At 34.4% G+C, this 27,257-nt stretch overlaps 5 protein-coding genes and 3 long non-coding RNA genes across 13 annotated transcripts; 4 read left to right on the top strand and 4 right to left on the bottom strand.

The window, feature by feature from the left end:
- The first annotated feature begins 302 nt into the window (after positions 1-302).
- LOC135132647 (uncharacterized) lies at positions 303-907 on the top strand. The gene is made up of 3 exons (XM_064060794.1): positions 303-412; positions 465-608; positions 665-907. Exons 1-3 carry the CDS (start codon positions 364-366, stop codon positions 844-846), a joined length of 375 nt encoding a protein of 124 aa, XP_063916864.1. The 5' UTR covers positions 303-363; the 3' UTR covers positions 847-907.
- A 382-nt stretch (positions 908-1,289) lies between these two features.
- LOC135132313 (uncharacterized) lies at positions 1,290-1,995 on the bottom strand. Its single transcript, XR_010281004.1, has 3 exons — positions 1,853-1,995; positions 1,671-1,802; positions 1,290-1,605 (listed from the first exon to the last, which is right to left on the bottom strand). It is a non-coding gene; the product is annotated as an uncharacterized LOC135132313 (long non-coding RNA).
- Positions 1,996-2,067: 72 nt separating this feature from the next.
- LOC135132312 (uncharacterized) lies at positions 2,068-2,693 on the top strand. The gene is made up of 3 exons (XM_064060365.1): positions 2,068-2,247; positions 2,301-2,417; positions 2,469-2,693. The coding sequence occupies exons 1-3, from the start codon at positions 2,199-2,201 to the stop codon at positions 2,642-2,644; spliced, it is 342 nt and encodes a 113-aa protein (XP_063916435.1). The 5' UTR covers positions 2,068-2,198; the 3' UTR covers positions 2,645-2,693.
- Positions 2,694-7,333: 4,640 nt separating this feature from the next.
- On the bottom strand, positions 7,334-13,591 carry LOC135132616 (uncharacterized). Of its 6 annotated transcripts, none has more exons than XR_010281067.1 (7): positions 13,486-13,591; positions 13,309-13,437; positions 11,311-13,251; positions 10,785-11,264; positions 10,242-10,479; positions 8,424-8,892; positions 7,334-7,467 (listed from the first exon to the last, which is right to left on the bottom strand). It is a non-coding gene; the product is annotated as an uncharacterized LOC135132616 (long non-coding RNA). The 6 variants fall into 6 exon arrangements; XR_010281068.1 differs by having other exon boundaries at positions 8,663-8,892; XR_010281069.1 differs by lacking the exons at positions 7,334-7,467; positions 8,424-8,892 and having other exon boundaries at positions 10,167-10,479; positions 11,311-11,380; positions 11,594-13,251.
- A 2,064-nt stretch (positions 13,592-15,655) lies between these two features.
- LOC135132426 (uncharacterized) lies at positions 15,656-17,540 on the bottom strand. Its single transcript, XM_064060516.1, has 4 exons — positions 16,637-17,540; positions 16,327-16,587; positions 16,006-16,275; positions 15,656-15,946 (listed from the first exon to the last, which is right to left on the bottom strand). The coding sequence occupies exons 1-4, from the start codon at positions 17,373-17,375 to the stop codon at positions 15,732-15,734; spliced, it is 1,485 nt and encodes a 494-aa protein (XP_063916586.1). The 5' UTR covers positions 17,376-17,540; the 3' UTR covers positions 15,656-15,731.
- Positions 17,541-19,401: 1,861 nt separating this feature from the next.
- LOC135132976 (uncharacterized) lies at positions 19,402-19,930 on the bottom strand. The gene is made up of 3 exons (XR_010281127.1): positions 19,842-19,930; positions 19,656-19,781; positions 19,402-19,605 (listed from the first exon to the last, which is right to left on the bottom strand). It is a non-coding gene; the product is annotated as an uncharacterized LOC135132976 (long non-coding RNA).
- Positions 19,931-22,758: 2,828 nt separating this feature from the next.
- Positions 22,759-23,630, top strand: LOC135133332 (uncharacterized). The gene is made up of 4 exons (XM_064061712.1): positions 22,759-22,780; positions 22,837-23,044; positions 23,107-23,443; positions 23,500-23,630. The coding sequence occupies exons 1-3, from the start codon at positions 22,778-22,780 to the stop codon at positions 23,259-23,261; spliced, it is 366 nt and encodes a 121-aa protein (XP_063917782.1). The 5' UTR covers positions 22,759-22,777; the 3' UTR covers positions 23,262-23,443; positions 23,500-23,630.
- Positions 23,631-24,635: 1,005 nt separating this feature from the next.
- LOC135132344 (uncharacterized) lies at positions 24,636-27,170 on the top strand. The gene is made up of 2 exons (XM_064060414.1): positions 24,636-24,985; positions 25,035-27,170. Exon 2 carries the CDS (start codon positions 25,831-25,833, stop codon positions 27,157-27,159), a length of 1,329 nt encoding a protein of 442 aa, XP_063916484.1. The 5' UTR covers positions 24,636-24,985; positions 25,035-25,830; the 3' UTR covers positions 27,160-27,170.
- Positions 27,171-27,257: the final 87 nt, after the last annotated feature.

Below are 27,257 nucleotides of genomic sequence, written 5' to 3'. Positions count from 1 at the left end.
AACTTGTCTTTGTCTATTTAAGGTCGAGATTCTGGAAGGACTAGAAATGTATATTCTAGCGGCTACACAACTAGTTCTATTCTGCTTTTCAAGCAACAATTTAGTTAGTTTTTCGTTTGTTCCAATAAAATACACAATCAAAGTAGTGACAACTGTGCTTTCACGAGAATTGGAGATGAATTAGAATCTACGTTATAAATATCTACATATAAGTATCATATTTGGTCTACAAAGACTGACATATAAATAAAATTGTGAAAATGTAAAAGATCATCTTAAGCAGATAACCCTACTAGTGGATGATAACCTAGACACATACGCGTAATTTCTTCCCAATTTCCCATACACTTATTTATCATCAAAATGAAACGTCTTTGCAGCGTAGTGCTCCTCCTTATAGCTTTTCGTTGTGGTAAGTTAAAAGTAAACTTTTTTCTTGTAATTTATCTTTCCATGTGTTCCAGTATTAACGGTCCACTGGTGTTATGTTTGCGACGGTAGTTCATGCCATGATTCACCGTTGAGTAACATTCGTCAAGACTGTCGAAAAGTACATAACAACAAACATCAACGTTACTTGTGTGAATCTAGACACAACAAAGATCAAAGTAAGCTTTATTTGGGACACTTGGCAAGGTTGCTTTACTAAATTTTACATTTTTAGATACTACTGTGAAAAGATGTATTGTAAATAATCCCACTACTATTACGGAATGCGACGAATTGAATCTTCACAGAGAAACATCCTGCTTTTATTGCGACCGAGAATTGTGTAACACTGGTGCAAAGACGATTGAAGGTTATTTGACAGAACTGAAGAGTTTCCGTGAAAGAACTGAAAATTAGTAGTACGAAGGTTTTAGACTCGTTTATACAGCGTCAAATAAAAGATTATTTCTTAAATTAATTATTTGTGATTCTTAATTTTCCTGTTCTCTAACCTGATTTAGTTCCGTTTCATTGTTGAATATTTTGTGGTTGATAATGGAATTTATTTCATTTTTCTGTGGACTGGTTCTGTATTTTAAATTTCCCGCTAAATAAAAAGAAATCAGATATATAACCCTAAAATCAAAAAACTAATAGCCCAGGTTATAGCCCCTAGAAAATACAAAATCTTGCACTAGATTTGATGTTTACCATTTATTATTTATCTTGGACAAATACTTATCATTATTATCACTTAAAACTTAAGCTAAGTTGTACACCAGTTTGCAAATTTTAAATTTAATACTCTAAAAACATAAGTAATTATGACGCTGTTAGTAAGATGACAAGTGAAAAGACTATTAGCACAACTACGTACATTATATATTTAGCTATATTAAAACTATTAATACAAGAATTTCAGCTAACTTTTATTCCTATTACAATCATGTAAGTAATATCAGAGAAGAGAATTATACGATTTTTTGTGACTTTAAACAAATTTTATCAGTAAATAAGCTATAATGGAAGCAATAACTATAGAACCTGACGACCCTGGTGCCGAGTTGCAAAGTTCTCTGTCGCAATGGTAGCATGCGACGGTTCCATTTAGATGAAGTTCATCACATACTTTTATGTCAGCAGCATTGTTTTTCATGCAACTCCTCGATAAAACACCTACATTAGTAAATATTAGCAACAGTGGAAATAGTTAAGTTAGTAATACTAATAACATATTTTACCTGCTGTTTTATCTTCCATCGACTGGCAAAGATAGTGTTCAGTGTCACCTTCCTTTTTACAGCTAGTTTGATTTTGTAAGGATTTACAGTCCTCGAGGCTTGAACATATATAACAAGTGTGGACGGCAAAAGCTAAGTAAAACAAAAGTTGTATATAGAATATAAAACGAATTAATACTTACTGGTCGAAAAAGAAATGAAGAGAATCGCAAGAAAAGTGAGATACCCCATTTTGTACATTTTAAAAGAATGAACGACTGTAAGCATGTGATTTCTTGTTATCTTATCGATCACGTCCACCTAGATTTAATACAGTTTTCATAATCTCGACAGAATGTGTACATACATTTTGACACAAATAATATATAATAATTTTAAATATAATACAAATTGTTGATAAATTAATTTGAGGATTAAAGCCAACCCGGAAAAAATACTGGGTTGAAATTTTTTACAAAAATACGTAACAAATGATAAAAAGAGATAACAGAAACTCCAAATAATTTAAAATGTTATCATTGTTCTATCATGAGCCTAACGTATTTCAGTTTTATATTACTCATAAGCATTCATTATGGTAAGTTTCTTGCGTTATATATTTTATTTAACTATTGCAACTCTTGTATTTAGCCAACAGTGAACGCAGTTGTTACTACGCATGCAATTGCGATGAGTGTGATGCCACCTTAACGACACAACAGTGTCTAAATGATGACGATTATTGTTACTCAGCGAAAGAAGAATCAGGTAAAAGTCGATTCACAACGAAGTGCATGTTATAAAATTGAAAAATTGTAGGAAATTTGAGTAAAGGATGCGTTAGCAGCGAACTAGGAGAAAGCTTTTGTAAAGAACTTAATAGTACTCAGTGTTGGTTGTGTGTTGGAGATTTTTGTAACTCTCTTGGTAGTCGGGCAACATCTTCGATATTTTTGTTGGCAACACTGTATATTTTCCTTAGGTATATGCTGTAATTATGATACCTCGTATACATGAATTATGGTAATAGATTTTAACTATTTACAGTTTAAGTTAATTTTTACCAATTATTTAACAACTAGTAAAAAACAAAACGTATGAGTAAACTGACAAGCTATTGAAGTATTTGGGGCCGTAATAATTAAAGCTTTTATGTATTCTGAGATAATTGAAGCATATATCATTACCACTTCAAGTGTATTTAATTTTTTTGTATATATTAGACACTGGTAGACAAATAATGCCGGTACCGTGAGTACGTTTAGTTCAGGAAAAATTGTCTTGTCGCTTGATAGTTCAAGTTTAGTATTACCCTGACCGCCTTTCTTTGTAATTTAAAAATTCTACAAAGATGCGCTGTGTGTCTCCATGGCGTAAGCATAATGACTTTCGAAAAGGCTGAAATCAACTAATTTAGTTATATTTATTGGCACTTGTCTCCAGCTGATCTTGCACAATAAATATATTGTTTTACTGCAAACAGCATCAGCGTGCGCGTCCCAGGATAACTTTGCATCTATTATTACTCCAAGAAATTTTATATTTTCAAGATTATCTGCAGCTATTGATTTTGTTGAGAAGATCATTGAGGCCGTTTTGTCTTTGTTTAAGAAGAGACCATTTTTCATCTAGTAACAAATAATTTTTAATTAGCGCTTTATAATAGTTACGGCAACCTTAAGCGTTTGCAGGATTTCATAACAGTCGTTTTTGTATTTTCTAAGATCAATTTTCAAGTTTTCTTGTAAAATTTTTATTTTTTTGTAACAATTTAGATGTCTGCTACAGAAAATGAGGTAATTACACAAGAATACTATATATATTTTATAAAATAGAATTCAAGAAACAAAGCTGCTAGAAATTTGGAGAATACATTGAAAAAACGTATAAAGTGACAACACAACATTTCGGTTGAGAATATGGAGATTGAAAGGAGCTAAAAGACAAGAAATAAGGGCAACTAAAAATAGACTAAACCAATTAGTGCCGGACCGGAACAGAAAATAGTCTAGAAACATATACTAGAAGTATGTGGAGAGGATAAAGAATAAAGGAGCTCCAGAGATGTTAAAATAAGAGAAATATATATATATATAATAATATGACAATATCAATTTAAAAGAAAAGAAAATAACGATTTGCGACAACTCTACAGCAGAAAATTTCACACTATTAAGTTATAAAATATATAGGTACCAACAAAGATTGAGAAAGTATATTGAACACAAAATAACTATAAGAGCGCAGACCAAACAGATAAACAAATAACAATATATACATAATAAGAAGACTATTAGAATACAAAACAGAAGGGAGAAGATTTATGCTTTACTCTTATTGACTTAAAAACTGAGTTTGAAACGGTAGATCTGCGGATAAGATGGAATTCCTGAAAGAAATTGATGTTTCAAAGATCCTTATTAAAATTAATAAACAGAGGCATAAAGCAAGGAAACAGTTTAAGTCTATTATTGTCCATAATAGTAATAATCAGAATAGTGAAAAGGAATTAAAAAAGGCCACCTGGACACAGCAATAGGATATAAAAACCTAGACCCATTTAATGGCCAACACTGAAAGAAGATGTAAAAGTTAGGTACTTGTTGGACTAGAAAAACAGAGTATATGAAAATGGAAATAAACATTGTGGTGACCAAATTTAAATAAATTTTCGCGCTGAAATTAATTAACAGCGGCGCGGAATCACATTTGAATAATTTGAGTTTAAAAGAAAAAAAAATTCAATCACAAAAAGGAAATCGTTAAACATAGGCAACCAAATATGCACGTAGCGCTTAGGGGTAGTTTTGCATGATTATTGAGTTAGATGACGGCTTGGTATCGCTAGGGAGTTTTTAGTTACGGGGTCAGAGGGTTGGTAGAGAAGCTGCATGGCGGAGGGTCATTCTGAATGTGCTTGTGTGAGTGTAAACACGTTGGTTTGGTAGTTAATAAAATGGGAGCCGGCCTTTGTTTAACGACAATCAATCGTAACTTTCATAATGACACAGTTGTCCCCAACCCGCGCGGTTAATTCTTGCCGCCTTTTAGTCGGAAAAATGCAGACTTCCCGTCAACGCAAAACACGTGCTGTAAATTTGTTTCATTGTTTGTAAATTCACCAATCAAGTTAGTTTTTCTTAATCGTCAGCTAGTGCAAACACAATTTAACAATCAGGATTATTTAAATAAACCACTTGCTAGAAGATTTCATGAAATTCACTTAGTCAGGAAAACAGCTTGTTGTTTAATTAGGAATAAGTGTCTGAATGCATATACGTAAGTGTTACATTATAACACTTCTCAATTCTTCACACAAGATTGCTAATAGTTCATTTACGGCAGTTAAACAAGTTCATGCGAACCGGCGGGGGTTATGATATTTTCTTCCCTTAGGTGATTATCATCGTTATCATAATTAATTCATCGGGGCATGCCTCACAACGCCACAGATTGATTAATTCATCAAGGCATGCCATCACAACGCTACAGATTGATAGAAGTCCGTCCTCGCGACGCTAGAGATTAATAACATCACCGAGATGCTTTTTCCTCGCAAAGATTTTAAAATTTACATCACCGAGACGCTTTTTCCCTCGGAGCGATGATTGGATATTTTTGTGTTTGTTTATTATGTGTTTTGTTGGGATAACCAGTTCGCGGTATTTTAAACTCTCAAAGTAAATTGTTTTATTTTTCAAGTAACCAATCACTTAGACCATGATATAATTTGACTTAATGTAAACGCTTTGTTTGAACCGTTGATAAAGTGTGGCAAATCTTAATCTCATGTAAATTTTGTTAACTCTGCAATTTTCCACCTCATACAATATTTCTCAATCTGACAGTTTTAACTTCAGTAGTTTTATTTGTTGTATAATTTTAATTGAACGTAAATTTTGGTCTAGGACAATTCGGCGCGGCCGACTTGGCGTGAGACACTTTGGCGCGGGCCATCTTGGCGCGAATGAACTCGCACCAAAAAAAAATAGATATAAATATACAAAAATTGCACCCGTTGTTAGCATAACCTACTTACTATAGTCTCCAACGTGTGGAGGGGTAATGTCGACTTTTTAATGGACACACAGGCGCTTCGCGCCCTGCACCCCATTGTAAACATAGTCCTAAACGTGGAACTTCTTGCTCCGTGGATCATTTATTTATTGGAATTTGTGCGAATGTAACTGTGTATTTGGTTGCCTATATTTAGCATAAATAACAGGGTGCCAACCACAGTACGAACAATAAATATTTTTTATATTATATACCAACGTACTCGCGCCAAGATGGCTTGCGCCAAAGTGTCCCTGAGCCAAGTTGGCTTTGCGCCAAATCGGCCGCGCCAAGTCGGCCAACTCAAATAGTCCCATTCTGTCAATTTCATGTTTTACAGTTTTAACCTCACATAATATTTCTATTTGTACAAGTTCATTTCACACCAGATCTCTTGTTTCATAAATCCTTGCTAAGTTTTGTTTTGTAAATATTTTGTTGATTAATGTTTCTATCATATAAATTATTTGATGTCCAATTTTAATCTCACACAAGAATTATTTATTGTTCAAAATTTCACAAGATTATATGGCGAATTTAAATGTTGTTTATTGCTTATTGAAACTTTAACACTTGTTCAGTTGTTGTAAATATCAAAGATTAAATATTTAAAAATGGAATTGAGGTTAAATGACACAGAAAACGTGGCAGAAGCGAAGTTCGGTTCCTAGTCGAGCTGGCGAGATTTATCGTGTCACCTGTACAAGCCCACAGGTTTGGATAGATTCAAGGCGGCCGCCGGTTTGTAGTGCTCTCGACTTGGACCAATAGTCGAGATCCACTTGCGGGTCTGGCGACCGTAATGGCTTAGTTCCGCAGGGCACGTTCGTAATGGAGATATGCGTGTGGGGTAGGCTTTGTGATAGATAGAATCACCGTCGTGGGGGGAGAACAGCCCCAGACCGGTATCCCCAAACTCCGCTTGTGCTACAACGCCCCAGGGGTACTTTTGTTGTGCTCCTGTTAAATGCCGTAACTTTAAAAATCAGCCGCCACACGCCCGTAATAACTTGTGTAATTGCATCCAGTTACTTAATTCAGGTTTTGCTTTGTTTTTATGAAATTTGTGATACTCAAATATTTACATTGATTCCAAACATCTGTATAGAATTTTCCGTTTGTTCGTTTTTCATATGTGTATGTCTGTCAATTTGGGAGTGTTTTTTTTCGTATATCTTAAGGTGTTTAAAATGTAATATTTCGATGAATAAAACCCTAAAGGATTTTTGGGAATGATGTCCGATGACGCCTTAACCTTGCGGAATCACTTTCGCTTTTCGTTTCTTTTCTTCCTAAGGAAGGGCGCCATTTCGACCCTTCCCTAATTTTGTCTATTATTTCTTGCGCTCTCAACTCACATGCAGTATATGCTCACTTGTATGAAAGAACGTCTTCCCGCCATTTTTCAAAAACAAAAAAAAACACAACGTAGGTTCCTATTTGTTTGACGATCACAGCCAAGGCCAAACTTTGAATTTTTAAATTTTTCGCGGGTCTTTCAAACTTTTTAAAGGCGGGAAGTTTGGATTATCACAACATTAATAAAACAAAGATGGCAACAATAAATGAAAGAAATAAGGATCAATTAGAGTGCCTTTATATGAATTGTTATAAAGACTAAAGACACACTTGCGGACTGGAAGTGACATTCATAGAGAAAGAGGCAAATATAACATTTCTTTTCTAACATTGCGAGAGAGAAACCCTATTGTCAAATCTTCCATTTGACCTATCAACGTTAGTCTGGGGCGGTACCATAAAACTAAAAGAAAAAACAATACAATTAGTAAATATTTAACGAACAAGTTTGTTAATCAAGGCGATTAATAATCGAGGTATTTTAACGCGCTCATTCCTCGCACGTTAATGGTCTAGATTACACTATGCAACACTAAAAAATTCACAGAAAGTTCAGATAGTGTTTGAGGTTGGGTATACTCCATATACTAAAGAAAAAAATGTTTTATAGTCATATCACATCACAAAACATAGATAACGGGTGTTTTGTTTTTCTTACTTAATGGGACACTTGATTGCATTTAATCGTAAAAATATCGCTTTTATGTATCCACCCATGTTTGGAGACTTCTGTTGGTGTCTTCAGAGGGATACTGCGAGATTTGGCTACAATAGGAATGCCAATCGTTCGAAAAAAAGACCTTTTTCAATGAAAAATGAAGTATTATTTTATTCATTTTGTATGATTTCAAAAAATTCAATAAACACTTTTCATTTTGAAACCTGATGTGATAGGTTGGGTAGCTATACTCCATATACTAAAGAAAAAAATGTTTTATCCTCATATCACATCACAAAATATAGATAACGGGTGTTTTGTTTTTCTTACTTTTTGGGACACTTGATTGCATTTAATCGTAAAAATATCGCTTTTATGTATTCACCCATGCTTGCAGACTTCTGTTGGTGTCTTCAGAGGGATACTGCGAGATCTGGCTACAATAGGAATGTCAATCGTTCGAAAAAAAGACCTTTTTCAAAGAAAAATGAAGTTTTGTTTTATTAATTTTGCATGATTTCAAAAAATTCAATAAACGCTTTTCATTTTGAAACCTGATGTGATACGATTCTTTCAAGTATAATCCTCAATTGAGTTTGAGGTAAGAAATTTTAACTACATACTGTGCATTCTGTGAATTTTATTTTTTTTTAATTTGTTGCACAGTGTTATTAATCGCCAATGAACAGTCGATTACTTACAATTCTTTTCCGGTGATCGTAATTTAAAAAAAAATACTGAAATTTCAAAATATGAGTTATGCAACCAAACATACAGTAAACATTTTTATGAATAAACATTAGTTGGATACTTGGATATGTCCTAATCATGACGGATGCATAAAGTGGATCGAAACATAGAATACTTTGGTCACAAGCATGCTATTGAGCCTTTTTGGGAAATTTCGGAGAAGGATGCAAGTAATACGGATTCAGGATACCTTACAACCAGCTTTCCAGTGCAGCAACCAAAAGACTCATCGTAGGTTTTTTGGTAAAGCATTTTGCTTCTTCCTGGAAGTAAATTTAGTGACCCCACATTTGCGTTTTCTACTTCCGGAAGAGTTAAAGAATCCATTTTTATGCAATTTCCCATTTTGAATCTTGATTTGGGAAATTTTTGACACTCAGAAATATGACATTTCATGCAAGGACGTGTATATCTGGTTGCCTAAAATCATGTATTAGTAGCCCTTATTATAGCCCCTAGAAAATACCATGGCCGACTAGTATAAAGATTATGGCCTGTCCAAAGGAATGCCAAAGCATGGCCGACTAGTATAAAGATTATGGCCTGTCCAAGAGGTACGATACGTGTTGCCATCTATTAATAATTACACTTAATAATTTAGCAAAATTTTAATTTGACTTGACATTATGGGACTTCAAAACGTGTAATGGTGGTTTGTTTCGGTATGAATGCCTTTGTGCCTTTCAAAAGGTGTTAATAATTCTTTTGTCGTTTTTGAATTATTAATAGATGGCAGCACGTAATGTACCTTTGACATTCCTTTGGACAGGCCATAATCTTTATACTAGTCGGCCATGGCCAAAGGTACCATACGTGCTGCCATCTATTAATAATTCAAAAGCGACAAAAGAATTATTAACACTTTTTGAAAGGCACAAAGGCATTCATACCGAAACAAACCACCATTACACGTTTTGAAGTCCCATAATGTCAAGTCAAATTAAAATTTGGCTAAATTATTAAGTGTAATTATTAATAGATGGCAGCACGTATCGTACCTCTTGGACAGGCCATAATCTTTATACTAGTCGGCCATGGAAAATACATAGTATCGTCACCGTGGAGCAAGCCTGGCGGAAACTTAGCAAAAATATAAATTATTGGCAACATTTGACAGACCGCGAAATTTAAAACGGTTTTATGTTGGATTTAAAGAGTTTGTAGTTTATATACAAAATTTGGATTGTTAATTTGAATAAAATTCAAAAAAATGTGTTGATTATATAAATATTAATTAAATATAATCAATAAAATTGTTATTTAATAATTATTAGTTATATTAATTGACTTTAGACAAGAATAACTTGCACGCTAAGACCACGTGACCATAACGATTTACGTGCTGTCAACCCTCTGCTGACAAAAGTTGGTTCCAAACTAGGAGAATTTTTTGCGTTACCAACTGCATTTGCTCCACTCGTACAACAATGGATGACGGTACCACAGAATATCATACAGTAATGACAGCTCGTCAAATATTGGAACAACGTGTCCTTACCCAACCGTTTTGATTAGGCGGGATTTTTGAAACGAAGTGGAATATTGGTTGCCTAAATTACAAATACAGCTCGTCCGTAAAACTATGTAAAAGGAACGGATATAAAGATCGGATGAATATTACTAAACTGAAACCAATTTTTGGAGTGTGGTATGAAGACTACGAAGAAAATACCACTTTGAACAATAAAAAAGAATTGCGCTTATATTTATTTTATTCATTAATAAAAGTCACTTTACCGAGTTAATTTCAACATAAACGTATCAACTACCTTCAATTTTCGCCAAGTGTGAACCGTTTGAAGAGTCAGAAAGTGAACGCTGTTGTTTTCATCTTCCTTGGGAAAAGTACTTTGATGTTTTTGGTTGAATTTTTCTTGTTAGTTAAATTAGTGAAGTGATTCTGAGAACCTTTTCATAGTAACATGGACTACAGTAGTAGACCACCTCGTGATTGCAGGCACAATGAAAAAACCTGCTTCAGGGGCTTCTTTAAATTTCCCTTGGAATCTGTAAGATAAGAAATATAAAGAAGTATATTATTCTATAATCAATAAAAAATTATTTGGTATGCAATTTTTACAACACAGTGAAAATTCCAATAGTTGTAATGATTTAGGATCTATTTTACTAGCAATTGAATCTAAAGAAAGTAACCAGTGTCAAATTATTAATACAGTTTTAAGCTGAACAGCTTTTGCACATAAATCTGTGGAAGTAAGTATGACAAACTACAGACATCTGGACATGGGGGAACAAAATTCTTTAAGTTATGTCTGTGGATACTTAATGAAGAAATGCTTGATGAAATATACCTGTGAAACATGTAGTTATTTTGCCGTTGCACGTAATGTCATCATATATGATAAACTTCTCTGTCACTTCAACGCCTTTGATAATGTATGATTGTATTGGATGCAACTGTTGTACAATTCTGTTAAAAAGCAGCAGTACACACACGTTACGACCTTGCAGTTAAAAATTTGCGATCGTGATGACAACATGTCTGACGAAATGACGAAAATGTACTTTTATAGCTGCTCTCATGGTTTGAATAACATACACTGTCGAGTCATGTCCACACATGATCAAATTTCCATCCAATACAACACGATTGCTGCTGCAGACAGACTTGTTCACCAACCGTCCACATCCAACCGAATTGCTTGATCGCGTACACAGACGTTCAAAAACACTCCAATTTCGTCATATCCAACACAATTGTTCTGCGGCGTTGAAACGTGAGTGGCGCGCTTAAGATGCTACATGAAGCATTCACCTTTTATGTTGCAGCCCTAGAAAAACGATTTGCTTCACTATTTTCTACCAACTCAATTTTACCTTCATGTGGCCGATATATAAAAGCATCCCTCGTAACTGTGTCCATACCAGCATACCGCACCCCTGTGCCCTGTGTACAGTTTCCACAAGATTATTTATTTTATTTATTTGTTCGAACGCGCATTTTCTATTCAGTAAAAATAATAAATCACCGTCACAATATTAAATACCAAACAACTAAAATGTCAAATTTGACGCACAATGTTGACATGGTGGTAAATTTTATTTAGTAACAAGGTTTGCCACTACAGTTTCTAGCCAAAATTCAAGGTCATGTCCTTACCCAACGGTCGATTATTGTTGTTCTAGTCCGTTACGTGTATTTCTTATGGGCGTTTCAAAAGCTGTCCTTACTGAATGATATGCTGTGACGGTACTATGTATTTCTAGAGGCTATAGCCCTTATTAATGAACGATTTTCGTACATAAATCATGCATTAATCGCCTCATTAATAAACGATTACCGGAAAAAATATTTAATCATTATTTTATAACATCAAAAATATCAAAATTATTTAACAACTTGTAGCTGCTATTAACTAGTTTGTAAACCAAAGATGTTACTTCTCAAGGTTCTGCTTGTGTTTTTGAAGGTTTCCGGGCTCCATGGGCCTAAAAATGTCAAGGAAATCATTAAACTTTAGCTGGAAGCTGGAACTCTTATTTTTGTCGAACTTTATGAGTTATGAAAATATTTCGACTTATTTAACGATTCTGATCACCATAACGCACTCACGATACACAGAATAGACTTATTTTGCGCAAAGGAGACGGTTGACTATATTTCCCACATCCTGGCATTGCAGATTGAAGAAATTCGTTAAAAAACTTCAGAAATGTTACTTTTGAATCGTTTTCTTGTGTTTTCTAACATTTCCGGCACCCAATACCAAGGTATTTAGTTTGATTTTAAGTGATAAATCAATCAGTTAATAATGTTAAGATTTTTTCGTTTCTTCTGTTAATAGACTGGTTCTGCATTTTAAATTTCCCGCCATATGATAAGACATATCTAAATTTGACTCGACAATACAAATTCGGCCCAAAAAAATAGGTCGTAAATCAAAACGAAGCACAATTTAGGTTAAGGAGGGTATACACATAACTGCAATCTTTTGCAGAAGTATGCTTGTCAAGCTTACAGTTACGTGTGTATCCTCCTTTATGTCAAAAGTCTAGAATGTCACAACACAAGTTGTATGTTATATGAGACGACCTACGTAATTTGGTGACGTAATGGGCAGCAAAACCTAGATCAGAAATTTAAAAAATCACCCGATACTAGCAATGTTTACTACTGGTAAGTTATTCCAAAAGAACATCTTTCTCGAGTTCTTATTTCCGTATGTCTTGCCCTCTAAATTACTCATTATTAAAGATGCGAAATATTTTATTAGACGTTTTATTACATGCTGTTCATTTTCAAAAGATATACTTTTCATTATTTGATAAGTTTTGAACACAATTTATGAATTCCAACGTCTGCCATTTAAGTTGGATAAATACCTACTATTTAAAGTAGAAAGTCGAGCTTACATCTATTTTACAAATTTTAAATTTAATATTCGCAAAAATACAAGTAATTAATTATAGAACGCTGTTAATAGATAATAAATGAAAAGACTATTTGAACAAACACATTACCAACCATTACTATTACCAACCTAATCTACAATTCCAGTTAAATTTTATTCTGTTACCGCTTTATTAACTAATATCAGACATGAGAATTAAACGATTATTTGCTATTTTAAACAAATTTTACCAGTAAATAAGCTATAGTAGAAGCAATAATTTTAGAACCTGATGATACTGGTGCCGAGTTGCAAAGTTCTCTGTCGCAATGATGGCATATGTTTGTTTTATTCGTATTTATATGAAGTTCGTCACAGTTTTTTATATTAGCAGCATTATTTATAATGCAACCTCTCCATGAAACATCTACATTAGAAAATATTAGTTATAGTGGAAATATCTAAGTTGCTAATAATATTTTACTTGCTGCATTTAGCTGCCACTTGCAAAGATAACGTTCAGTGGAAGTCTCATTTTTACATTTTTCTGTAGAAGTTAAGTTTTGACATTCGTCGACGCTTGTACAATTATAACAAGTATGGACGGCAAAAGCTAAAACAAAAGTTGTAGAGAAAGAATAAAGCTAATTAACACACTTACTGGCAGAAAAAGAAATAAAAAGAACCACAAGGAAAGTGAGATATACCATTTTGTACATTTTGGAAGAACGAGTGAGTGTAAGCATGTGAATTGTTGTTATCTTATCAGATATTATTTACTTAAGTTCACACAATAAAATTTTTATAAATCTGACAGAAGGCCATATACATTTTAACATAAATAATATACAAACATATTTATCTAATTATGTGAACTGAAAATTGATAAAATGCAACCAACAATACATTTACTTTTTTAAACTTCTTAAAAATTAAGTCCTGAAAATATTGCCCATTATTTGTTCCACAACAAGCTATTCAGTTCTATTTTAGAGGGAATATATTAATAATAATCATAATAATAATAATAGGTATATATTTGCCAAACAGCATAAGCCACAAGTAGGCAAAAGAAAAAAATACAAAATACATATATAAAAAACAATAAACAAATAAGTGTACAGATGCGCACAAAAATATATAGAAAACATATAAAAATTGAAAGCACAATAAAAACATAATAGAAACATCCAACAAGTAGTAAATATTTACAAGTAGTTGAACAAATTAAAAGTGTCTAATATAAACTAATTAGATAAAGATCAACTATTTTTTGCTAAACTCGAGAACAGCTTTACCTAGAATACATTTTAAGGAATCGAAGTTAAGGTCACAATCTTTCGCAAATATATTAAAGTTGGAGCAAGCAACCGTGATAGGCGATCTCTTTAGGGCATTACTTCTATTAAAGGTGCAATAAAACGTGCGACTACTTCTATTCGATAAACGAGGCACATAAAAATTAAGATAATCTAAAAGCAGGGGACAGTCAATATAAAAATTATTTAACTTATATACAAAATTAATGGATGATAGGACCCTCCTTGTTTCAAGTGACAATACTCCAAAGATAGACAAAAGGATGGAATGCTCAAAGTGTCTATGAGACACTTTGAGCATTCCATGTTGAAGAAATGTTGAAGACAAAATAGATGAGAATAGAACTAAACAGAAAACAAACAACATAGTATACATAATAAGAAGGCAATCAACACGCAAAGTGCATTTTATTAACTCCCAACGCAAGAAGAGGGGTGTTGTAACTTTGAAGCCTATAACTGTTTGTCTGTCTGTGGCACTGTAACTTCCGAAAAGATGAACCGATTTCAAGGCGTTGGTTTTTTGTTAACAGTTGGTTTAATCGGTATGGTTTTTAGCTATGTTTGATGATTATCACTTTTCAGTCATTGCAAGATAATATCAGTTCATAACACAGTTGGTGGTGTAGGAATAGCTCGGTTCGCACGAAGGTGAGTATAACGCGTCGACCGTCGCAACAAAGCTTAACCAATTTCTGTTTTTTAAGAACTAATTTTGTTGTGTCGAGTTTTTAACACTTGTTCTCTAAAAACCTAAGGACGAAAAATATTAAATGCGTCCAAAAATGGACAGTAAATGACATTTCTATGACGTCATTGGGGCTAGATATTTGACGAAAAATATTATTTCAACTTTTTCGTGAATATGACGCAATTGATGACCGTGAAAATGATGACACTATGCTGTCCGACCAACATTCACAATACAAAAACTTCACCCTAACATTTTTTAAGCAGGAAAAATCAAATTCTTTATCTTCTCATAACATATTTTGTATTTTTCTTATTTATCTATTTATAACAATCAATTTTAATAATAGGCATTCCTTATAAAACGTTATATGTATAGATTTTGGAGGTTATAATTCCATGAATCACCGTTTCCAAACTCAGAGAACTAATCAGTTGGAGAGACGAATTTTGACAAAGGCCATGCTTTGTTTCACCAAGTTTAACTCGAGCTTTTTTGGATATGGTGAGCACAAATTGTTGTGCCCATTTTAGGGTTTATTTTACAGACGAAATTAAAGGAAATAAGGTAACAATAAAAATTGATTCTCATGTCGCTATTTTTTTAGAAGAATATTGTAAATTGTAAATGGAATTAGCTTCTTTGTTTGTTATGTTGTGTCAAATTACGATAAATTATGCAGAATGTTAACTCTTTCACACTATTGGACTTTGCTGGTTGAGGAACAACTGTAATACCGTTCTCTGTATAGAGTAAATTCAACTCAAGTATACAGGGATACCTAAAACAATTTAGGAAACAATTTTTGCAGAGGTAAAAAATTGGATAGAATTTTTTTAATCGGTTACTAACTATACAGGTCTAGAAAAATGTTAAATATTCTTATTTACAATCATTTTACGTCCAAACATGTATTAAAAAAAATGCTGATATGAAAATAAATGCGGTAGAATATAACTTTTCCGCTCCAGACGAGCCAGATTCAGGGCCATTACAAAGGTCAGTATCACAAATAGTGCAATTCCCACCCGTTTGGTTGATGCGGTCGCATGTGCTTTGAAAGCTGCTATCAATTTCTGCACATCTTCTCTCAGTAGTTTGTTGTCCATCAGCTAAAAAATATGCTCCTAATAAGTAATTCTCTGTAATTTCCAAATACGACGTATCTTACCATCAAGATATTCCATTGCAATACATTTGCTTTGAGCGTTTTCACCAAGCAGTTCTTTACAATTTTGTATTTCCACAGAGTCACAAGTGCCTTCACAGTAGTAGCATTTATCTGCGAAAATTTCTTCGTTGTCTTCGTCTTTGTTACCATTGCAGAGATTAGTATCGCAAATAGTACAGTTACCACCTTGTTGGTTAATAATGTCACAGATGCTTTGGACAGTGCTGTTGATTTCTGCACATCCTCTTATAGTAGTTAGTTGTCCATCGTCTAAAAGTTCAACAATTTTCTACAATTTCCAAATGTTATGTATATTACTACCAATATATTCCATTGCAATACATTTGCTTTGAGCGTTTTCGCCAAGCAGTTCTTTACAATTTTGTACTTCCAAAGAGTCGCAAGTGCCTTCGCAGTAGTAGCATTCATCTACGAAATTTTCTTCGTCATCGTTCTTACCATTACAGAGATTTGTGTCACAAATGGTACAGTTGCCACCCTGTTGGTTAACAATGTCACACACGCTTTGAACAGTGTTGTTGATTTCTGCGCATCCTCTTGCAACAATTAGTTGTCCATCACCTAAAAAGTAGAATAATTTTCTGTAATTTCCAAATGTGACGTTTCTTACCGTCAACATGTTCTATTACAACACATTTGCTTTGCGCGTTTTCCCCAAGCAGTTCTTTACAATTTTGTACTTCCAGAGAGTCACAACTGCCTAAACAATAGTAGCATTCATCTACGAATTTTTCTTCATCTTCTTTGTCACCATTGCATAAGTCGGTATCACAGATTGAACACTTTATTTCGGGATACAAATTTGTTAAGCTACATGTCTGTCTAATGACGGTATCGTCAACGACACAACCCTTCGATATAACTGTTTCATCCTCCCTCTCGACTTGGTATGTCAGACAAGCTGCCTTTACGGGTTTACCTTCTATTTCTGTCAATATTTTGCAGTCGTGTTGTTCTGGTGGTGTGGCACATTCGTCAATGCAGACGTAGCACTTACTAACTCCTGTATCCTCTGCATTGATAGTAACATCGGTGTTACAAAAATCACCATCACAAGTGTAACATGATGTTACTTCGCCACTACTATCATCACATAGCGTTTCTAAAGTCATTTCCGTGCAGCCTCTAGTTTGAATGGTACTATTGTCAGCAACTTTAACAGTTTTAGAAAAACACTTATTAATTCCATAGCAGTTTGTAGTCGTAGGAAATGAACAATCGTCCTGACAGGTGTAGCATTTCCTCGAATCAACTTTGGATACAATTTCGTAAATCACATTTGACGAACAATTGTATGTTTTAAAACTATTAAAAACAAGAAAAACGAAGAAAAATAATTCTGACTTCATAGTGGTGAAGACTTGTCAAAACTAATTAAACGTTTACATTGAAGCATCATTTTAGTAGCTTTATCTTTTGGAATTTTCTTGTATCAAGTAATAAAATAGATAATTCGTGTATTATGTCTTATTAAATATCTTATTGTTTTTGATCTATTTATTGACAATAACTCTACGCAAAAGTGTAATGTGATGCCATTTTGTTCTAGAAAACTATTATTTCTATATACCAATAGTGTTCAAAATGATATAAATCTTGTCGTGTGTCGATGAGATATGTTTATTCTCTTTCTGCTTCACAGTATCCTAATCTAATCACTTTGAAAAATAAACTGATACCGAATGTAAAAAAGTAGAAAATCTTTATGAAAACGAAACGTGGATTTTTTTGTCCTTTAGAGAAATAACTTAAAGAATACTCCGTTAGTAAGTGCTAGGTATTCTGGATATTTAATACACAGTTGCTTACACTTATACCGGTGTCAACTGTTTGTTTTTCCGAAGACAAAGAATTAATAAGATCAGAAGTTACACAAATCTTCATATTACTGATCAGATTAGCTATTAATGATTATGTAGGATTATATTGATCCTTACAAGTGGAGAATTTGAATAAAAAATAGAACTATTAAATCTGTGTGATTAAAACTAATTCCACTCTAATTGACATCTTTTGTTGTAATTGTATTGTGAAATACTGAAAATATATAGTTATAAATTGTTTCAAACACTAAGCTTTATTTATGTAAACAGTATCACCATGAGAAACCTTTTGTATGTACAAATATTATTTTCTATTTCAATTACTGCTACAATATTTCCACAATAAAATTAATAACAAAAACATTTAAAGATGTACTTATTTATTTTTTGAACCGTCAATTAAATTTTTCCATTTATTTAATAATTTAAATATAACCATATATTATTACTTTTTTCTGTTTTATCAACATTTGTTTTTGTTTTTAGTTTTTTGATCATCTTATCTTTTTTTAATTTATTTGATGAAAATAGAGAAGGCATACAAAAAACATTTTTGGATCGTATTGTAGGTGATTCAAATTTGCATATACACTTATACAGTGTGGACCTGAAGCAAGAAACTCAAAAAATAAATTTCAAAAATCTAATTAAACAAGATAGAATTATTTTTCATTTTTGATATCTTCCTTTCAAGCCAGATTCATTCTGCTAATTTCATTTTAGGAAATGACAGGATGCCATTTTTTGTGATTACAATTTGTGTATTAATTGTGTAAATATATAAATTTTGGAGGGTTGTGAAATGTTCTATAATTTCTAGATTCTACATCTAATAAATAATAACAAATATCATGGTGATTCAAACAATTTCACACGAAAAATGAAAAGATAGGATGGTGTTAATCATATATATCTTGAAGCTTATCTTGTTTCTTTTCAATACATATAAACTTCATATCTGCTACCACCACGTGCGCTGATTATAACACTCCTTAATCGGATATTTTTTAATCATACTCATTACTCAATATGTGAGTGTATTTAGTATCAATTTTATTGCTTCCTTTTTGGTTTCCGCATATTTTGAATTCATATTTGTCAAGCTTTTTCCAGAGAAAAAAACAAACACTCATGAAAATTTCTGTTTCATTTAATTCATTAACTGATGAGTGATAAGCGAGGGAATAAAATCGAAGCAACGCTGAATAATATATGAATCTCAAAATTACATCCAGTTTGCCAAAATAAGTCAACATTTATTATTATTACCCTTGATCAATGTCTAAAGTGATAGTAATAATCCAGCATGTGTTGATAAATAGTCTTGTTAGAATAATTGCTAGGAAAAGATTATTCCGTACCACATTTTATTAACTAAATATATACTTACATAAGTTGATAACTATAAAATGATATTTATTGCATTTTAAAGGTTCTAAATGAATGGAATTAAAAAAATACTCTTTTGGCAGTTTAAACAACGGTTACTCTAAATACAAAAAAAAAGTTTAGCACGGATCCCCAAACCTAACGAGAATAGAAAAAAAACCAGTTTGATCTTAAAGTCAAGTTACGTTGGCTATCATCATTAAAATAAAAGTGACTACAAAGATATACAAAATAGGCTTTACGGTTCCACCTGAGTTGCAAAGGTCTTCATTGCAAAAGTAGCACGTTACGTATTCATATCCATTAAATTTTTCACAAAAATTTTCGGCCTGTTCGGAACTCATACATTGTTTTCGTGCTAACCTATCTACAAGGTAACACAAATAAGTGTTTCAGTTAAAACAATTCAAAACTTACCCGAGTCAGCTTGAACGGAAATACATTTTGTTTCTGTGTTTTCCCCATACCTAGTACTACAGGTCTCTACACCCCATCCAAGATCACATCGGTCGAAACACATGTAACATCGCTGAGCACTATAAACTAATTTTTGTCTCGTTATTAAAAAACAATGCTTAAAGCTATTTAATTTTATTCACTAACCTTCCTGAAAAGAAAAAAATAAAATAACGAAATATATGAACATAACAAAAATCTATTTTGCGATGCCTGTGGTGTAAACCTCTAGAAAAAAAGATAAGATAAAGCAGACGTCGTGATAAAGCTAGTTATTTGTATGACAATGCCATAAATTAAGTTTTTACGAGCCGATAGGCGATGCAAAAGACTTTTTGCACCGATTTTTATATGAATAAAATTGTCATTGAATTATATTGAATTTGATAGTACATAATCATGAAGATGAATGATTATAAACGGCCCTAGTAGCCTCCGGTCCTGGAAACGCGAGTTCGAATTCCGCTTGGTGCTGGACATTTTTACTTTCCGGGCGTAATCGAAGGAAGTATTGTAATAGGATTCATCTGTCGAGTGGTTACTTTCATGTTTTCTCGACGTTTCATGACCACAAGAGAACGGAAAATGCGGTCTTCCGTTTCCGTCTGCTTGTCGTCTGTCGTCTATCTGTCTGTCGTTTGTGAGGATTTTTATTAGACAAATCTCCGAAACTACTGGACCGATTTTCCAACCTTACCGAGTGTTTTTTTTACTGTGACTTATATTATGTATATTGTTGATTTATGCTTTATTCAGGAAACATGCAGCGACAATTTTTTGGTTTCTGATAATATCGATTCCTGGAAATGTCGTTTTCTGTTTCCACGTATTTTAAGTTGTTGATGAATTGCGAAATCACATTATCGGATGTTACCGCATGTCAAACAATTCGAAGCACTCACGATAATTATTTTAGCGGATTATTTTGCAGCCCATATTCAACAAGTATTAACATTTTATTTTAAATTATTGTGTAGATGGTAAAATATTAAACAAAATGTAGCTAATCACCTCAAAATTGTCTTAGTAAAATTCCATCCAAAATATGTGAAATATTATGAGCCTAGACTTGTGATTTATGATTGCATTCATATTTTTTTAGAATTATTTATACAAGATAACTCACATGAATGACGCAGTGTGCTCCGAAATCTAACTCAAAATGTGGGAGATATCGAGCGATTATAGCGAAATAAACTGAGGAGAAGAGAAGGCAGAAAAAATCGAAAGAAAGAACAACATTGTAATTAAAGGTGGGAAAATACAAGGAAACGAAACATCAAATGAGCAATACGTAGAGCAGCTTATAAAAGAAAAGATAGGAGGCCAGGCAAATATACAAGCGACTAGAGTAGTTAACGAGAAAAATAACATATTAATAGCTAAAGTTGAAACCTGGGATAGGAAACGAACCATTATGAAGCAAAAAAGCAAAATTAAAAGGAACAGAGCTATTCATAGATGACGATTATACGAAGAAAGAAAGCGAGATACAAAAAAAAGATAAGGGTGATAGCGGCCAGAGAAAAAGCGAAGGAGAGGGACACTAAAGTCGGATACAAAAAGCTGATACGCGCAGGGGAAGTTTGGCAATGGAACGGCAATCTCGATGCACTTGTAAAGAAACCTCTCCGACCTAAAGAGAACTCAAAAAACGAATATCCCAGAAAGTAACAAATAAACACCAGAAAAGGATGACGACTCATGCAAAGCATACGGAAAACGAATTAAGGAATAAAGACAAGAAAAACCAAAAGCCTAACATTGCATCATGGAATGTCCAAGGAACGTTCCAAGAAGGGGCACTAAGACAGCTTATATTAGAACTACAAAGGTATGAATAGCTATAGCAGCGATATGAGAGACTAAACAAAAAGGTAACAGCATAACAGAAATAGGGAATTACATATTCTTCAATAGTGAAAACGAGAATAGAATGTTAGGAACATGATTCCTCGTAAGAAAGAACTTTGAAGGAGTAGTAGCCACGGTCAAATCGATCTCCGAAAAATCGTGCGACTGCGAAGCAGGAAGTAGATATAGAGAAATTAGCATGATAAATATTCACGCACCCACGCAAGAAAAAAACCTAGGAACAAAAATGAGTACTATGAAGAATTAGAGAAAGAATACCAGAAAATACCAAAATATGACATCAAAATTGTTATAGGACACGCGAACGCCAAAATAGGTAAAGAACAGAGATATCGACATGTAATCGAGAAAGAAAGTAAACATGAAGAAACAAACGAAAATGGAGAAACGTTAATAGAATCCGCACAGGAAAACAGCATGACGGTAAGCACAGTTTTTGCACGCAAAGAAATACATAAAGGCACTTGCACATCTCCAGATGGCAATACGATCAACTAAATAGATCATGTATTAATAGACAAAAGAAATGCACCAACATAAGAAGCTATAGAGGGGCCGAATCAAGTACAGACCACATTCTAGTAGTAGGACCATTTTATTTAGATTATAGCCGGAAGGAGGTGAATCTCTGAAAAAGCATTTTATTTTAGAAGTTTATTGTTAGTGATACTGAGTGTCTTTGCCTGTTAGTGAGTGTGCTGGGGCCGGTTTTGATTTTTGTGCATACAGTAAAGAATCTTCAAAATGCCTAAGGTAAAATCATCCATGAAAGATAAAATCAAATTATGGTTAGGGAATAATTTGGACACGAATTTTCAATTTCCTTCTTCAACCAAAGACAACGAGTTATTCTGCAAAGTGTGTGGAAAAGTTGTAAGTAAACATTTAAAATACTGAAGCTTGAATTATGTTCACATTTTTGTTTCCTAGTTTAAGTGCAAAAAAAATCACACTTTGAACAACACTGCAGTGGCGATGCACATAAAAAGAACGAGAATAAATCCAGTAAACAGACTTTATTAAACATTAGTTCCGACAATGATTTTACGCAATTTTGCGCCGATTTATGTAAGGCATTGACTGCAGCAAATACTCCATGGAATAAAGTTAGTTGTCCTGAGTTTAAAAATTTTATGCATAAATATACAGGAAGGCATTTACCCTCAGAAAGCACTCTGAGAAAAAATTATTTACCAAAAGATTACAATATGGTGAGCACTAGAATTTTTATTTAAAAACTTTTTAACGTAAATTTTATAATTTACAGGTAATTACACAAATTAGCAATTCTATTGGCAATAATGATATATGGATTAGCGTCGATGAAATGACGGACAGATTAGGAAGATACATAGCCTATTTAGTAATTGGAAAGTTATCTTCTGAAGAAGCTGGCCGTCCATTTCTACTAGCTTTGAAGCAGCTTGATAAAACTAATAGCAACACAATCTCGACATTTATAAACGAATCATTGGGTGTGCTATTGATAATTTTAAGCATTGAAATTATTATAATTTATTTAATTGTTATTTTGTAGGTTTATTGTGGCCAAAAGGAACTGAACACAAAAAAGTTAAATGGTTTGTATCAGATGGTGCTTCATACATGATCAAAACTGGTACTAATTTGAAGGTGTTTTATGAAAATATAACTCACTTAACATGTACGACACATGGGTTACATTTAGACTGAATTATCCAGATGTCAATGGGATAATTAGCAATGTTAAGAGAATCTTTTTAAAAGCACCAGTAAGAGTAGAGTTTTATAAAAACAGTTTGCCAAATACACCTCTCCCACCTGTATTAACCAGGTGGGGCACTTGGATTCAAGCAGCATTATTTTATGCAGAACACTTTGATGTTTTAAAACAAGTCAGTAAATATATAATGTTTTTTTTTACTATCATTCTTATATTGAATATTTTTAGGTTGTAATGACATTTGAAACCACACAAAGCATTAAAAAAGCTCAAGAATTCCTGAATAAAGCAAACATTAAAAATGAACTATTGTACATTAAAACTCACTTTAAAATTATTGCTGATGCAATAGAACAATTAGAAGCTATAGGTTTAAAATTAAACCAAAGTATGGAAATTGTGGAAAAAGTGTTCCAAAAATTATGTTCTGTATTAAAAAAGAATCCAGGATACCATTTTATATGTTCAGTAAATAACGTAATTTGCGGTAATGGAAATGCTACCAACAATGCATACGTAAATGAAAACGTAGATTGGTCAATATTTAATTTTGCACCCATCACTTCTTGTGATGTGGAACGCACGTTTTCAAAACTTAAAAGTGTTTTAAGCGATCAAAGGTGTAAATTTACAATCGAAAATTTAGAGAAATACATAGTTTGCTCTTGTAACTCATTTTAAATATCTGAATTAATATTTTATTTTTTGTTAAATGCGACTTGCTTTAATTTGATCACCATTTTTTGCGATAAGTTAGAATTGGTGGACGTAACTATAGATTTATTTAATCATTTTTTTGTTTGTTACACAAAATATTTGTTTCTATAACGTTTTGTTTAATGTTTTTTTTAAATATATATTTTTTTGATGTATGCTTTTTCGTTGAGCAGATATTTTTTCCTCCAGGTTTTTAACCTAAACTAAGATTTTTTTAACCTAATTCGTCAATTTTGGGACCTAAAATCTCTCCTTTTGTTCATTTTTTAACGACCTAAAATCCGAACCCTACTTATCAGAGAAGCAAAACGGATGGGATAAACGAAGAGAAGACAAAACTAATGTAAATGACTAACAAAGAAGACTCACAAAAAACATTGAACATAACCGCGGAAGATGGTGGGAAGAAAAAGAAAGGACGACTAAAAATGTGATGGCTGGAAGACGTGAAAAAGGATCTATGGGAAATGGGTATCAAAGATTGGAAAAGCAAAGCAGCTGACGGCACCCAATGGAGAGCCATCGTCAGAAAAACTCAGGGCCTTCAAGGCCTGCAGGGCTAATACCAATATCTATAACTCACAAAATTAATGATTGAGGCAACCTATTTTATTCATTACTCACCCTATTTTCCCGAAAATTTGAGTACTGTTACGATTTTTTTTTGGAGTCGAGGGTGAAAGGGGCTTAGACGAAGTCTCGCTCGATGGTTTTAATCGGTCGTAGCGAACGCCTGTCACCGATCTCGACCTCTTTTTTTATTGCGGATTGTCGCCGGCAGCTCCGCCAAATTTTGAGTTTTTTTTGCCTCTACGAAGTAGTACTGGCGGGGACGGAGACGGCCAAGCGAGAGGTGGGGGTGCAAAGTGAGAGAGAGTGAGAGTTGGTGCCGTGAAGAGGTGATTTGAGTTTGGCGAGGTTTGACCTGATGGTTTCCTTTCTTTTTTGAGAGTACTCAGTTCCATAGATTGATAGTGAGGCGTATCCCTTGTATAAGGTAAATTTCGTGCCTTTTGCCGCATGTAGGCTTATTGCTCCACCTGTAGGGTCCACGCCAGGGGCGAAGTTTCGGAGCCGTACAGAGGCGACGTAGAGGGCAGCGAAACGAGGGAAATTTGCTGGGCGTAGCGCCAGCTAGGAGACCCGGAGTTTTTGGATGATCGCGACGTCGAAGACGCGGACCTGGTGAGTTGAACATCGGGGGATCCAGGCCGCGGCAGGACTTGGTCAGCGCGTCGCCGTCGTCCTGTGGGAAGACTCCTGTTTTTTTGAGCTACGAGTAAAAGAACACGCCTTATCGCGATCGGAAATTTTCTTATCGTTTGTCGCCAGACCCAACCGTTTTTTTTGCGTCTCTCTCTTTCACTCTTTACATGCTTTTCAACGTTTTTTCAAATTTTCACGTACCCGCATAAATTTGATGGCGCCCAATTTTTTTATTTGTGAAATAGTCAGCATTTCCTGTAACTAGCTAGTAGACCGTTGTTGCGTAGTAGTTCGTCAGTTCATTTGTTGTGGTAATTCGTTACTGACATTAGTTGTAGTTTTGTTACCTTTTACTAACCTAGATAATATTTTTTTTTGTACTAAAAGCCCTAAATATTTTAATTATTATACAGCTCGCCAAAATAATTAGCCTTTCATTCTGAATTAAAATCTCGGATCCACCTACCGGCTCTCCCGGAAGTGAGCACGGGCAAGTGTATCTTCCCTCGCTTTTATAGCAGAGACGACGTTTTAAGGTAACACAATTGGCGCTCAAACGTGGGGCGTTCTTAAAATTATTTTGGCTAGCTGGTGCGTTTTCGCGAATTGAAAGAGAGAGCAAACTATTGTTTGGCGATGGAAGCATTAGGAATTATTGTAGATTATCTGTCAGACTACGAGGTAGAATATGAGTTGCTTATTAGGCGTGTTAGGACTAGTAGGCCCGTGAAGGAAAAGCGGCGACTCTTAGAGCACGAGTTCCTCAAAGAAAAAAGTACTCCTCTTAATATCTGTGTGGAGAGTTTAGATTTTGAAACTGATCGGGGCGAAATTGAGACCACTTTGGAGTCAGTAACGACATTGATTTTGGAATTTGAGTCAGGATCCATCACCGACTCTCTTTGTCGGCGGATTGCGTCGCGATTGAACCATGTTCGTGGTCGTATTATGCGGATGCCTACTTCGGAGACAGACCTAGATACTACAAGGGGGGTGCGAGACGAGTTGTATGCGACATGTTTGACTTTGGAGGCGGATTTGCGAGATCGCATCGTCACTTCGCCCGGTTACAGTCCTTTATCTCTGCTTTGGGTTCCTAGCTCTCCTGGTTCTTCAAAGGAAAGCACATCGAAGGTAGTTCCGGTCTGCAAATGGGGCCTTACTTTTTCAGGGGAAGCTTCCGATGATTTGTGTGCGTTTCTTGAACGAGTTAAAGAATTAGCGGTTGCCAGGAACGTGTCTTCCCGTGATTTATTTCGTGATGCTGTAGATCTCTTTTCTGGTAATGCTCTTATATGGTACCGCTCTGTGCGTGATCGACTTTCGGACTGGAATTCCTTAGAAAAATCTCTCAAGAAAGACTTTCTACCTAGCGACTATGACGATGTGTTGTGGGCCCAGATTAGACAGCGGTTTCAGAGAAACGATGAACAGGTCGTTATTTATTTCGCGTTAATGGAATCCTACTTCGGTAGGTTGTCTGAGACCCCTCCTGAGGAAGTGAAAGTTCGGTGGCTACGACGTTTGATCCGGCCCGAGTACGTCACTCCGTTGGCGCTACACGATGTCGGGACGGTACAACAACTTCGTGACCTGTGTAAGAAGCTGGAATCATCCTCTCTTTCCCACCCCGTGTCGAGACAGATATCGAAAACCCCAATTTCTTCTGTAAGACCAGGGTTATCACTGGTGGATGCAGTAGGTCCTTCAGCGTCGCCTGAGAGTACGTCGTCAACTAGAGAGGAGTTAGATAAACCGAAGAATGAGGGCAAACATCGTTTCCGGAAAGCAGGTAGGCCTGCGAAAGTCAGTTCCCAGACTGAAGAACGAGTGAGGTGTTATAATTGCGGGGAACTTAATCATTTCCATGCGTATTGCACCCAGGAGCGTACGCGTTTTTGTTACAAGTGCGGGACTAAAGGTGTTATCACTGCGGACTGCACTAATTGTCAGCCAAAAAACTAGGTAGGGGCGCCGTTCCGGCTGGTCGTAACCACGCACCCCTTATCAAGACCAGCGAATCACCTCGACAGTGGACCCGTTGGCTCGATTTTGTCAGAGCT

This window comes from Zophobas morio, unplaced genomic scaffold (genome assembly GCF_036711695.1).
Source record: "Zophobas morio isolate AGI-343-1 ecotype UQ-CSIRO unplaced genomic scaffold, CSIRO_AGI_Zmor_V1 ptg000021l, whole genome shotgun sequence".
Taxonomy (NCBI): Eukaryota; Metazoa; Arthropoda; class Insecta; order Coleoptera; family Tenebrionidae; genus Zophobas; species Zophobas morio.
The sequence above is the reverse complement of the archived record's forward strand: the minus strand, read 5'-3'. Positions and strand labels throughout refer to the sequence as shown.